General features: G+C 41.9%; 1 protein-coding gene across 6 annotated transcripts in view; it reads left to right on the top strand.

Moving 5' to 3' along the window:
• LOC140487885 (lysine-specific demethylase 4C-like) overlaps positions 1–14,072 on the top strand; it is a 427,159-nt gene that overhangs the window by 166,622 nt on the left and 246,465 nt on the right. Inside the window, exon 9 of one of the 6 annotated variants that reach the window (XM_072587317.1) lies at positions 186–256. The exons of the other annotated variants lie outside the window; for them this stretch is intronic. Coding sequence (XP_072443418.1) covers positions 186–212 — 27 coding nt within the window. The 3' untranslated portion in view covers positions 213–256. Of the gene's footprint in view, positions 1–185; positions 257–14,072 lie in introns of those variants that run through there. 6 annotated transcript variants of the gene reach the window in all.

Here is a 14,072-nt window from a genome sequence, read left to right as displayed (position 1 = left end):
ATTGTTCTCACTCAACTTTGTTTCATTAACAAACATGGGTACTTATTCTTGGTCCGACATCTGAGCAATAGATAATGGATTGTAAATAATTGACAGCCTTGCAGTGATTCTGTTTACATCCTATGAATTCACAAAATACCTATTAATTCATATTCTTCATTTTATGTCCATCAATTAACTCTCAGTCAGCTGTGGCACATTTCCATGCATAACTTGGACAGAATGATGTGTGGAAGTCAGCTCTCGGCCAAGTGTTTCAATCGTTGTAAGTATGGTTCTCGATCTACCAGGACTTTCCAATTTGAGCAATCTGACAAATAAATCAACTAATATCATGAGATTTTATATTTGCTGTCTATTGCCTTTAAACTCTGCATTCATAGTGATGTTTCCTGCTATAAGATGTAGGGAGGAGTAGAAAAGATTGACCTAACTAAGACTTAACATCATCAGTGCTGCTTCCCCCTTTCATCTGGATTTGGAAAAATAAATCAATTGTGCTTCCAATTTCCACCCTGCCCTCACTTTCCCCATGTTCATCTCACACTCCTCCCTTTCCTTCCTTGATATCTCTGCTGTATTTTCTGGAGATAGGTTGGCCACCAATATCCACTAGAAACCCACTGAATTCAACAGTTACCTTGACTATACATACTCTCACCCTGCTTCCTGCAAAGACTGTATTTCATTCTCTCAGTTCCTCTGCTTCCATCGCATCTGTTCTGATGATGCCAACTTTGACGAGGGAATCTCCAAAATGTTCACCACCTCCTTCAACTGACTATTTCTTGTCACTTCAGCCTTCAGTACCTCTCTTCCCTCCCACAAAAGCAATAGGGGCTCCCTTGTCTTCTTTTACCATCCCACTAGCATCATTGTCCAAAGGATCATCAGCCACGAATTCCGCCACCTCCAGCGGACTGCCATCATGAGACATGTTTTCCCCTGCCCTCTCCTCCCTTGTCTGACTTCTGCAGGGACTGTTCACTCCAGGACACCCTGATTTCACTCCTGTTGCACTCAACATTTCCCTACCACCATACATGCAATCGCAGAAAGTGTAACAGCTGCCTCCTTACTTCCTCCCTCCTATTGTATTTGCTCTCAAAATGTAGTCTCATCTACTTTGGGGAGATGAAGCACAGTCTGGACGACTGCTTTGCAGAACATTCACATTCTGTCCATAAAAATGACTGAGCTTACGATTGCCTGCTATTTCAACACAATACTGTATTCCCTGACCAAAATCTCTCTCTAGCTGCAGAGTTTCAGTGGAACGACAGTACTCCAGCAAAGCTTAATGCAAGCTGGAAGAACAACATATCATTTTCCACTTGGGAACCATGTAACCTTCTGGACTCAATACCAAGTACAATAATTTTATGGCTTGACCACCTTCTCCCATGTCCTTATCCTAACTCCCACACACTAGGCATTGTCATCACAGGGGCTGCTACCATTAAACAATATTGTCAGGCAATATCAGTCCCCATTTGCAGTTATTCATTCTCTCAGGCTGACCTTTGTCTGCCAACTGTTTTTCTCCCTCTCTAGACTCTATCTCCACCTATCATTTACTCCTTCCCCCCCACCCCCACCCAACATATTACCAACTTTTTCCCAGCTATAATCAATTCTCCAGAAGCATCACTGGACTCAATGCTAACTCTGCTTTCTCTGTACAAATACTACCAGGCCTGCTGAGTTTCTCCAGCAATTGGTTTTGTTTTCAACTTTATAGAGTGTCTAATATCATAGAGTTAACAGGTTTATTGTATTCCCAAAAATTCATACGTGAATTCCCAAAATGTTCAGCTGCAAGACTGTCCCGTGATTATGTTAATTTGATGCAAAAATTGTGCATACAACATACAACTTTATTGCTGTCTGGATTTTTATTGCCTTTCCCTCAATGTCCTTGTATACCTTTGCTATTTTAAACTAATTAATTAAAAAGAGCAAATTACATGGATCATGAAACTCTTACTGCCTGTTTGAATAAGAGCAGGATTATTGCCTTCTGCTAAACCTCAGAATATGGCAATGTGTTGGCTCAGCCAGCGACCCCAATTTTTTTTACAGACAATACGAACAAACAGTTGCATTAAAAATAACACCTGAATAGCATCATCTTGCTTTCGTGGTTGTATATCTGGAATAGATTATCATTAGTTAGATGACAGCCAAGAACTTGATAGAAAATCATACTCTTTTCTTATCTGCTTTAAGTCCCTCTAATGGACCTGCAGATTCTTCCAAATTGGCTGGCTTCACTTGTTAAAGCAAGTGTATGAATTTTTTTTATCCTTTGTTTAAACTACACAGTTTGGCAAAACTTTTTACCTGTAGAACTGAGCAAGTTGATTTGATTGTATAGAATCCTGGTCTGTATAGCCCCTTTCTGCTGTTTTTCTCAGAGCTAATGCAGGTGGCCAGAAATATGCTTGGAAGGTGTTAGACCATAATCCTTACCAAAACCTTTCCTTAGGTAAGAACATGGGTAAATTTAAGATTATATTCATGAAAATAAGATTGATTCAATTCAAGAAGGTTTTTTGCTGGGTCTCTTGAAGTTTAGTCCTATTTGAACTCCAGCAATGAGTATGAAGCAAAGCTTCATCAAGCAGCAGGAACCCAATCATTACTTGCAGTCTGACAAATGCTGGGAGACTTGTTTCCTACTTTTGGCACATAGTATTTACAACTGAAATATCTGGGATGTTTATGGTCTTTCTGTCATTGACCCCAAATGGAAAACTACGGTCATGATCCCCAAAGACAGAAATAGTCACTATGCCTTACCATGTATAATTTTATGTGTTATTCATGTTTCAGGAAAATTAAAGATGTATATATGGTATATGTAATATCTGTAGCCTTTGTCAGAGGTTCCATTATGTATATTTTAAAATAATGTTTAGAAAAAGGCACATTTACTCAAAATTGTTTCTGTTGCTTCATCGTTAGAATTTGTAAGACACACCAAAGTAAAGCAACATCTAACCTATATGACAGAGGGCTGTTCATTGGTTGGCAAGTTGACTAATTGGTAGGAATGCTGTTGTAGACTGTACACCTTTTCACTGACTGATGATTAACTGCCAAGCATTATAAAAAAAATTAAAAAGGCAGCTTGACCTTGATTAGTTATCTTGAAAAATGAATCAAATAATAATTGTCACCTATTTTATTGCACTGAGACAGGCACACCATGTACAAAATAAAAACCCAAAGAACCCGCGTGGGTGGCACGGTGGCACAGTGGTTAGCACTGCTGCCTCACAGCGCCTGAGACCCGGGTTCAATTCCCACCTCAGGCGACTGACTGTGTGGAGTTTGCACGTTCTCCCCGTGTCTGCGTGGGTTTCCTCCGGGTGCTCCGGTTTCCTCCCACAGTCCAAAGATGTGCAGGCCAGGTGAATTGGCCATGCTAAATTGCCCATAGTGTTAGGTAAGGGGTAAATGTAGATGTAGGGGTATGGGTGGGTTACGCTTCGGCGGGGCGGTGTGGACTTGTTGGGCCGAAGGGCCTGTTTCCACACTGTAAGTAATCTAATCTAAAAAAAAACTACCTTTGCTTTAAATCAGAAGCAAAATCAGAAATTGCTGGAAAAGCTCAGCATGTCTGGCAGCATCTGTGGAGAGAAATCAGAGTTAACATTTCAGGTCAAATGACCCTTCCTCACAACTGGTGGTAGCTAGGAAAATGGCAGTTTGTATGCAGAAGATAGGGTGGGGAGAAGGGGTAAGGGGTAAATGATAGGTGGGGATAGAGCCCAAAGAGATCAACAAGCAGTGAGACAAATGAGTGGATAATGATCTGGCTAGGAGGTGAATTGCTGTTAATGAGGACTGTTAACAATGGGTGGTAAAAGCAGGCCGGGTGATAGCAAGTTCTGATCATGGGGAGTGGGTCAAGGACATGGAAGAGCTCAAACCTTACAAGTTATTTCAAGCCACTTCAACACACCACCCCTGTTTCCTGGCTGACATCCCTGTCTCAGGCTTTCTGCAGTGCTCCAGCAGTACACCGTTAGCTGGAAGAACAGCACCCAATTTTCTGCCTGGGTACCCTGCAGCCTTTCGGACTCAATATCGAGTTCAATAACTTCAGGGCTTGAGCTCTCCCGTGCCTTTACCCCAACAACCCCACAACCAGGCCTTGTTATCACATAGCCTACTATTACACACCACCCATTGTTAGACACTAACAGCCCCCATCAACAGCTATTCACCCTCCCAGCTAGATATTTATCCACTCCTTTATATGTCTAAGTGCTCTTCTGTCTCTTTGGGCTCTATTCCCACCTATTATTTACTTCTTAACCCCTCCCCCCACCCTATCTTCTGAATATAAAACAAAATTTTCTGAGCTACCATCAGTTCCAAGGAAGGGTCACTCGACCCAAAACATTAACTCTGATTTCTCTCCACAAATGCTGCCAGACCTATTGAGCTATACCAGTAATTTCTATTTTTGTTTCACACTATATACACATTCTTTCTGTCTCCAAAGAACAAGTATATTAATCCAGTATACAAGTGTGCCACACTGTGAGCTTGATTGACAATCCTAAATTGATTGTCAGCATAATTTAGAACTATGCAGCAAAAATTATCCAATTGTGGAAGGCATTGAATTGTGAGATTTGCATGTATGGGTTGTTGGGTACAGTACACTGCACAGTTTTATAAGAATGCGCATATCTGTTTAACTTTTCAGCACATCATATTACTGCTAGTATGCACGCTATTATTTGTTGCATCAATAAATTGCTTCCAAAATATTTGCATTAACCTCAAGTGACACATTTTCATTTACAACTACTTGCAGAAGAGTAATAACTGATCAATTCGAGCCATTGGGTATTTGATTAAACTAGTTTGCAGTAATTGCCAATTGTGATTGCTAATTGTGGTGATAGTGTATTCAAGATTTGAAAAGCAGTAAAAATATCAGTAGAATGAAACAAATTTTCATTTCATAATTGACATTTATTGTTGACTATGTCTGACACCTGCAAGGCACAAGTCAGAAGTGTGATGGCATATCTTCCACTTGCCTCGGTGATTGCAGCTCCAGTCATGCTCAAGAGATTTTGACACATTTCATGACAGGTTAGTCTATTTGATTTGCACCCCATCCAGTACTGTTCTTCCCCACTGGTGCACAATGGCAGCAGTGTATATCATCTCCAAAACACATTGCAAGAACTTTCCAAAGCTCCTTCAACATCACTTTTCAAACCTACACTCTTCTGTAGGCCTGGACAAGGATGTGCAAGCACACCACCATCTGCAAATGCCCCTCTGAGCCACCTACCAACCTGACTTGGAACTTTATCTCTGTTCCTTCACTTTCAGTGAATGAAAATCCTGGAGTTCCCTGTCAAACTGCACTGTGGGTGTCCCTACAAAGGAACTCACTACTTCCTTCTCCAGTGCAATTGGGAGTGTGTAATAAATGCTGGCCTAGCCAGCGATGCCCATAACCGATAAACAAATAATATTAATAGCATTGCTCGTTCCGAGTGCCTTAGTTATGGCAACATATTATACATGCCAGCTGCATTTGTTCCTTATACTCCATGGGTTGAGTTTTGTAGGGTCTCAGCGAAGTGAACTTTGGTGAAGTTTGAGGCAGAGTTGGATGAGACATCTGATGAGATCCATCTCATCATCAGGAGCAAATTACACCATCCTTTATGTTTTCTAAAAACCGTGTGGTGAGTTTTTCACAAGGCACCGGTGTGTTACCAATTAAGGGGGATTGTTACTTGTTAAGTGCTGTGTTGAGGCCTCAATTCACCTCTGCACAATGCAACTTTTTGTCTTACCAAACTATCTAAACAAGCTAGATATTGAGGAAGCTCAACATGGAAATCAGAATCACTTGTTTGGCCTCTTAGTGCTTTGTTGCTTAGCGTCTGTCTGGATGTTCATTCCTTTTTTTAAATTCATTTGTGGTATGTGGGTGTTGCTCGCTGACCAGCAATGATTGCCCATCCTTTCTTGCCCTTCAGAAGGTGGTGGTGAGCTGCCTTTTTGAACTGCTGCAGTCCATGTGTCATGGGTTAACCACAATGCTATTAGGCTGGGAAGTGACAGTGAAGTAACAGCAATATATTTCCAAGTCAGGATGGTGAGGCTTGGAGGGGAACTTGAAGGAGGTGTTGTTCCCATGTATCTGCTGTCCTAGTCCTTCTAGATGGAAATGATCGTGGGTTTGGAAGGTGCTATCTGAGGATCTTTGAACTTCTGCAGTGCATCTTGTAGATAGTACACACTGCTGCTCCTGAGTGTCGATGGTGGAGGGAATGGATGCTTATGGGTGCCTTGCCAATCAAGTGGTCTGCTCTGTCCTGGATGGTGTCAAGCTCCCTGAGTGTTGGTGCCACACTCATCCAAGCAACTGGGGAGTATTCCATCACACTCTGATTTGTGCTTTGTAGATGGTAAACAGGCTTTGGAGAGTCAAAAGGTGAGTTACTCGCTGCATTATTCCTAGCCTCCGGCATGCTCTTTTCGCCACTGTGTTTATGTGGTGAGTCCAGTTAAGTTTCCAGCTAATTATAACCCCCAGGCTGTTGATAGTGGGGAATTCAGTTATGGTAGCACCATTGAATGTCAAAGGGTGGTGGTTATTGGTGATGATCATAGGCTGGCATTTGTGTAGTGCAAATGTTACTTCCCCTGTCAGTCCAAGTCTGGATATTGCCCCGATCTTGTTGCATTTGAACAGGGACAGCTTCAGTATCTGAGGAGTTGTAATTGTTCTGAATGTTGCGCAATCATTGGCAAACATCCCCACTTCGACCTTATGATGGAGTGAAGGTCATCGATGAAGCAGCTGAAGGTGGTTGGGCCTATGACACTACCATGAGGAACTTCTACAGAATGTCCAGGAGCCGAGATGACTGACCTCCAAAAAGCTGTACTAACTTCCTAAGTGCCAGGTAATGATTCCAACTTCTGGAAAGTTTGCCCCGATACCTATTGATTTCAGTTTTGCTCAGGCTTCTTGATGCCCAACTCAATGGAATGCAGCCTTCCGTGCTGTATATCTCTATGACTCTATGTCAAGGGCTGTCACTCTCCCCTCACCTCAGGAATTCAGCTCTTTTGTCCATGTTTGAACCATGGCTCTAATGAGGTCAGGAGCTGAGTGCCCTGGGCAGAACCAAACTAGGTGTCACTGAGCATGTCATTGCTGAGCAGATGCTGCTTGATCGCACTTGTTGATGTCACCTTCCAAACTTTACTGATGATCAAGAGTGGACTATTGAGGTGGTAATTGGCTGGTTTGGATTTGTCCTTTTTATGTACAGGACATACCTGAGCAATTTTCCACATTGTCGGATAATTGCCACTGTTGTAACTGTACTGGAACAGCTTGGCTAGAGGAGTGACAAGTTCTCAAGCAGAAGCCTTCGGTACTATCGCCAAAATGTTGTCACAGCCTGTAGCTTTTGCAGTATCCAGTGTCTCCAACCATTTCTTTACATTGCATGGAGTGAATTGAATTAGTTTAAGACTAGTGTCTGTAATACTGGAGACCACTGGACGAGGCCAAGCTGAGTCATCCACTTAGCACTTCTGGCTGAAGATTGCTGCGAAAACTTCAGCATTATCTTTTGCACTGATGTGCTGAGCTCTTCCATTATTGAGGATGGGGATATTTGTGGAGCTACCTCCTCCAATGAGTTGTTTAATTGTCCACCACCAATCATGATTAGATGTGGCAGATCTGCAAGCTTAGATCTGATCTGTTGGTTGTGGGATCAGTTAGAGTGGTGCTGGCAAAGCACAGCAGGTCAGGAAGCATCTGAGGAACAGGAAAATCGACGTTTCGGGCAAAAGCCCTTCATTAGTTCCTGATGAAGGGTTTTGCCTGAAATGTCGATTTTCCTGCTCTTCCGTTGATGCCTGACCTGCTGTGCTTTTCCAGTACCACTCTAATCTTGACTCTAAGCTCCAGCATTTGCAGTACCCGCTTCCGCCTGTGGGATCATTTAGCTCTGCCTATCACTTGCCGCTTATGCTGATGTGCTGTTTGGCATGCAGGTGTTCCTGTTTAGTGGCTTCAGCAGGTTGACACTGCATATTTCACATATGCCTGATGCTGCTCTGGTGTACCCTCCTGCACTCTTCATTGAATCAGGGTTGATCCCTTCTTGATGGTAATGATTGAGTGGAGGACGTGCTGGGCCATGAGTTGCAGATTGTGCTGGAGTACAGTTCTGATGCTGCTGATGGCATAGGGCGTCTCATGGGTGCTCAATCTTGAGTTGCTAGATCTGTCTGGGAAGTCTGTCCCATTTAGATTGGTGATTATGCCACACAACACAATTGAGGCTATTTTCGATGTGAAGGCGGGACTTCGACTCCACGAGGATTGTGCAGTGGTCATTCTTACTGATAAAAGTCATTCCTGATGAAGGGCTTATGAACAAATCGGCGATTCTTCTGCTTTTTGGATGCTGCCTGACCTGCTGTGCTTTTCCAGCGCAACACTTTTTGATTTTTACTGATACTGTCATTGACAGATACATCTGCAACTGGCAGATTGGTAAGGATGAGATCAAGTATGTTTTCCCTCTTGGTTCCCTCATCACCTGCTGCAGACCCTGTCAAACAGCTGTATCCTTTAGGATCCGACCAGCTGAATTGATAGTACTTCTGCCGAGCCACCCTGTAGTCATTGAAATCCCTCACTCAGTACATTTTGTGCCCTTGCCAACCTTCAATGCTTGCTGTTAGTGTTATTCAATATGGAGGACTTCCGATTCATTAGCTAAAGGAGGATGGTATGTAATAATCAGCAGCTGGTTTCCTTGCCCATGTTTGATCTGAAGCCACTAGACTTCATGAGGTTTGGAGTCTGTGTTGAGGATTCCTTGGGCAACTCCCTCCTGACTTTATGCCACCGTACTGGGTCTGCACTGCCGTTGGGACAGGACATTGCCCAGAGATGGTGATATCTGGGACATTATCTGTAAGGTATGTTTCTGTTAATATGACTACGTCAGATTATTGTTGAATAGTGTGGTGTTGGAAAAGCACAGCCGGTCGGGCAGCATCTGTGGAGCAGGAGAATCGATGTTTCGAGCATAAGCTCCTGCTCCTCAGATGCTGCCTGACCAGCTGTGCTTTTCCAGCATCACACTCTTCGACTCTGATCTCCAGCATCTGCAGTGCTCACTTTCTCTCTTTGTCAGACTGTTGCTTGACTACTCTGTAAGACAGCTCTCCCAATTTTGGTACTAGCCCCTGGATGTTAATGAAGAGGACTTTGCATGGTTGCAGGGCTATTTCTGCCATTATCTTTTCCAGTTTCATTTCTTTGAGATTTTGTAGTGATTAGTACAACTGAATGGCTTGCTAGGCCATTGCAAAGGATAATGCAGGCCAGACCAGGTGAGGATGGTAGATTTCCTTTCTTGAAGGACGAATATTAGTGAATCAGTTGTGTCTTCCTGACAAACAACAATGATTTCAGTGGATTCTTAATTCCAGATTTTTAAAAATTGAATTCAGATTCCACCATTTGCAATGGCAGGATTTGAACTTGGGTCTCCACAACATTAGATGAGTTTCTAGTTTTATAGTCTAGTGATAGTACCACAAGACCATTGCTTCCGCTTATTGTTCCAATTAACTTGTTGTCTTTCTGGTCTGCAGTACTCAGTCAAGAGGGCTTATATCCTTCTGGAGGGCAGTGTGCTACATCAATCTCAAACCTGCTCCATGGGCCAACAGCTTATATGGCAAACATGTGATGAAAGCAAGCAGCCATGTCTCAAAGTCTTCGAGGAGTAGTTCTGACTGAAGTCCATGAAGATAACCATCAGTCTGGGGCAGTGGCATCATAAGCAAAGGCAAGCCTCCAGTACTAGTCCAGGAGATTGGCCATAGACAAACATCTGATTGGGATGTTCTCAGTAATGTAGTTCCGTAGCAGCAAACCAGGCTGAAGGTAGGCCTAATATGATGAGGGAAATATACAGCCACCATTCATAGATCCAGGCACTTCTGGTCACTGGATCAAAGTTCTGCCATAGTCTCCCTAACAGAGCTGTGGATATACCTCTAGCACATAGATTGCAATGGTTCAAGAAGGTGGTTTGCCACTACCTTGTCAAGGGCAATTCAGGATGAACAGTAAGTGCTAGCTGATTCAGTAACACCCACATGCTGTGAATGAGCAAGTAAAAGAAAAATTTGTTGGGAGTAAGGAAGGTTGATTTATTGTAGAGCAAATAATATTTGAATGAAAACCCAAAATAAGCCATAGTTGAAAAATAAGATTGCTGTTAGAATTTCTTTATGAACAATAATCCTACTGATTTTGAACACCTAATGCTCACAGTTTTCAAGACACTAACATGAAAATGAAATCATTAACCTATTGAAGTTTATAGCTTATTCATTTCCTTCAAGCATTATAAGCCCTAACACAAAGTTTTAAATGGTGAGTTATTCTCCAGTGATTGAAATTCATAGGTAATTATTTGCTTAACCTCTAGACTGAAGATGTTGTGTAATCTTTGCTGGGATAGGCTCACCACTTCTTCTAGTATTTTTCTGATTATCATTGTTGATTAGAGTTTGTCACAATGTTCAGGAAGATTAAAAATTCAATTAAGACATTACATTGATGCGATCAGTCAGCTCAGATTATTTTTCCTCACATAGAGCTCAATGCTTCTTTTACTTCAGCAGTTTTTTAAAAAGCACAAATCATGCAGTGGCTTATGTTGTTGACGATCTGATTTATTTTTATAACGAAATCTCTGGATTTTATCTGTGTCACTGATGGTGAATTAATTGTCAACCAGAATTAAAGTACCTTTTGAAGAAGCGCACGCACTTGGAAATTGTGTTACTTAATCATGCATCATTTATATCCATTACAGAAATCATGTTGCAAGTTCAATGTTTATTGGTTAGCTAGTTATGGATGTACCAGGAGTCAGCTATGAAAACTGTTGAAGAGTGATAAACTCAATTTGCCAAATTTATAATCTATGGGATTAGAAATCAATAAATTTTGAAGCCATTCACATTAATGTTTAATTTCATTATCTGCTATTTAACCACAGGTTAATCTTTGAAATATTGATTAATTTAACTTGAAGTATATTGAGGTATAATCACAAACACACAGTTGATGCCTTAGCTGGCTCCAGTGACTAGTGAGGGATTATGTTTTTTTCATTTGGGCATTTTATGTGGGCGTTGTTGGGAGGATGAGCATTCATTGAGTTGGCCTTGAGAAGATGTTTGTGGTTTGCCTTTTTGAAGTCTTACAGTTAATTTGGTGTAGACACACCCACAATGCGATTAAGGAGGGAGATTGGGGATTTTGACCCAGTGACATTGAAGGAATGGTAATCTATTTCCAAGTCAACCTGGTGAGTGGCCTGGAAAGGAATTTGCAGGTAGTGCTGTTCCCATGCTTCCGCGGTCTTGGTCCTTCTAGATAGAAGTGATCAGAGATTTTGAAGGTGCTATCTAAGGAACTTTGATGAATTCCTGCAGTACATGCTGCTGTTCATGATGGAGAGAATGAATATTGTAAAGACCATGTTTTTTGCACTTTTTAAAACTGTGGTCCAGAAATTTACAAGGATGGCTGCATCTTTTGAAAATAAAGAATTTGTTCCATATTTTGAGCCTTATATGTGTAGTTTTTGCTTCTAGCAAGATACAATGAATTAGAATCATGTTTTGTTTCACAAGTGAAACTGATTTGGTTTGTGAACTAGGGATTGATTATCAATGACAAAGTTCCTCTGCCGATCAACAACTATGCAATTGATTGTCAGATGTCAGGAAGCTGAACATCTTGGGCTGTGAATAAAACAGACCACCGCGCATGTGTGAGAGAGTCCGTAAGAAGGAATTTATAAAGGGATTTAGAGGTTTAAGTTATTGAGTTTACTTAATTTAGTGCAAATGTTTACCTATAATGAGAATCTAATGATTTGTAATCAATATATTTCTGGTTAAGTACAGAAAACTGGTCCATGTTTCCTCTCAACCTGGATCTGAAAAAATAGGTAGTTTGGAAATTTTGTGTATTTCATTTAAAAATCCCTAACTCTTGGGATGACTGTGGGAATAGTAGGGCTTGATTTCCAGCATTCTACCCCTGTGAGTCATGATAGTATGGTGCCTGTTGGTGTGCGACTTCTTGAGTGTTGAAGCTGCACTCATCCAGGCAAGAGAGGAGTATTCAATCACAGAATGACTTCTGCCTTGTAGATATTGAACAACCTTGGGAACTTAGGAGGTAGGTTACTGGCTCTAGGATTCCTAGCCTCTGACTTGCCTATTGTAACAACTGTATTTATATGACAAGTTCAGTTCAGATTCTGATCTGTGGTCACCCCCAGTCTATTGATATTGGGGGTGAATTCATTTGATTGGATTCAGAATGTCAAGGGGTTCTCTTTTGTTGGAGATTATTATTGCCTGGCATTTGTAAAGCTTGAATTTTACTTGCTGTCTATCAGTCCAACCCTGAATGTTAGCTAGGTCTTACTGTATTTGGATATGAACTGCTTTCTGCTTCAGTATCTGAGGAGTTGTGAATGGTGCTGAACATGAAACAGTAATTAGTGAATGTTTCCACTTCTGATCTTATGATGGAAGGACAATGCAGTTGAAAATGATTGGTCCAAGGACACTACCCTAAGGAAACTCTGCAGAGATAACCTGAAGCTGAGATGACTGACCTCAACAGGTACCACTCCAACCAGGGAGAATTTTCCCTGACTGCCATTGACTCCATTTTTTCTAGGGCTCCTTATTGCCACTCACAGTCGAATGGAGCCTGGATGTCAAGGGGATCAGTTTTATCTCTGGAATTTGGCTCTTCTATTCATGTTTGAACCAAAGCTTTGATGAGGTCAGGAATCGACTGGCCCTTGCAGAACCCAGACTGAGTATCTCTGACCAGGTTATTGCTAAGCAAGTGCTGCTTGATAGCACTGTTGATTTTAACTTGCATTATTTTACAGATAGTGGAGAGAGGACTGGTGTTGTGGTAACTGGCCAGATTTGATTTGTCCTGCTTCATGTGGATAGGCCATACCTGAACAATTTTCGACATTGTTGAGTAGATATTGGTGTTGGTAGCTGTACTGCAACAGCTTGGATAGGGGTGCAGAAAATTCTGGAGCACAAGTCTTTAGTATTATTGTTGTAATGTTGTCAGGGCTGATAGCTTTTCCTATATTCAATTGTTGCTGATATCATGTGGAGTGAATCAAATTGGCTGAAGATTGACACCTGGGCACCTCTGGAGTAGGTCAAGATGGACTACCTACTCGGCATTTCTGGCTGAAGACTGTTGTGACTGTTTTAGCCTTATGATTGGTACTGATGTGCTAGCCCTCCCCCATTATTGAGGATGAGGATGGTTGCGCAGCCACTTCCTCCAGTGACTGGTTCAGTTGTTCACCATAATCATGACTTGATCTGGCAATACTTACAGAGCTTAGATCTGATCTGTTGGTTGTGGAATCACTTAGCTCTCTCTGTCATTTGCTGTTATGCAGTTTGGCACACAACCTGTACTGTTTTTTGGGTTTGCTGGGCTGGCACCTCAGTTATGCCTGATGCTGCTGCTTGCATCCTTTCCTATACTCTTCATTGAATCATAATTAATCAGAGTTAATCTCCTGGCTCAATGGTAATAGGAGAGGGGGAATATTTTGGGGCATAGAGATGCAGGTTTGTGTTGGATTTTGCTCCTGATGGCCCACAGCTCATTCTGGATGTACAGTCTTATATTGCTGCACCTACTCAAAATAGACCCATTTCGTATAGCATGAATGCTACACAGCACAATCTAATATATTCTCAGTCTGAAGTTAGGAATTTGTCACCACAAGGCGGTGGTAGTCATTTTTATTGATAATGTTATGGACAGGTGCACATCTGCAGCAGGCAGATTGGTTAGTATGAGGTCAAGTATGGTTTTCTGTCATGTTGGATCCCTCACCACCTGCAGCTGACTCTAGCAGCAATGTCATTTCGGACTCAACCAGCTCAATCAGTCATGC

The sequence above is a fragment of the Chiloscyllium punctatum genome, chromosome 2 (genome assembly GCF_047496795.1).
Source record: "Chiloscyllium punctatum isolate Juve2018m chromosome 2, sChiPun1.3, whole genome shotgun sequence".
In the NCBI taxonomy this organism is placed as follows: Eukaryota; Metazoa; Chordata; class Chondrichthyes; order Orectolobiformes; family Hemiscylliidae; genus Chiloscyllium; species Chiloscyllium punctatum.
Note: the sequence above shows the minus strand (reverse complement) of the source record. Positions and strands in the feature narration are given on the sequence as shown.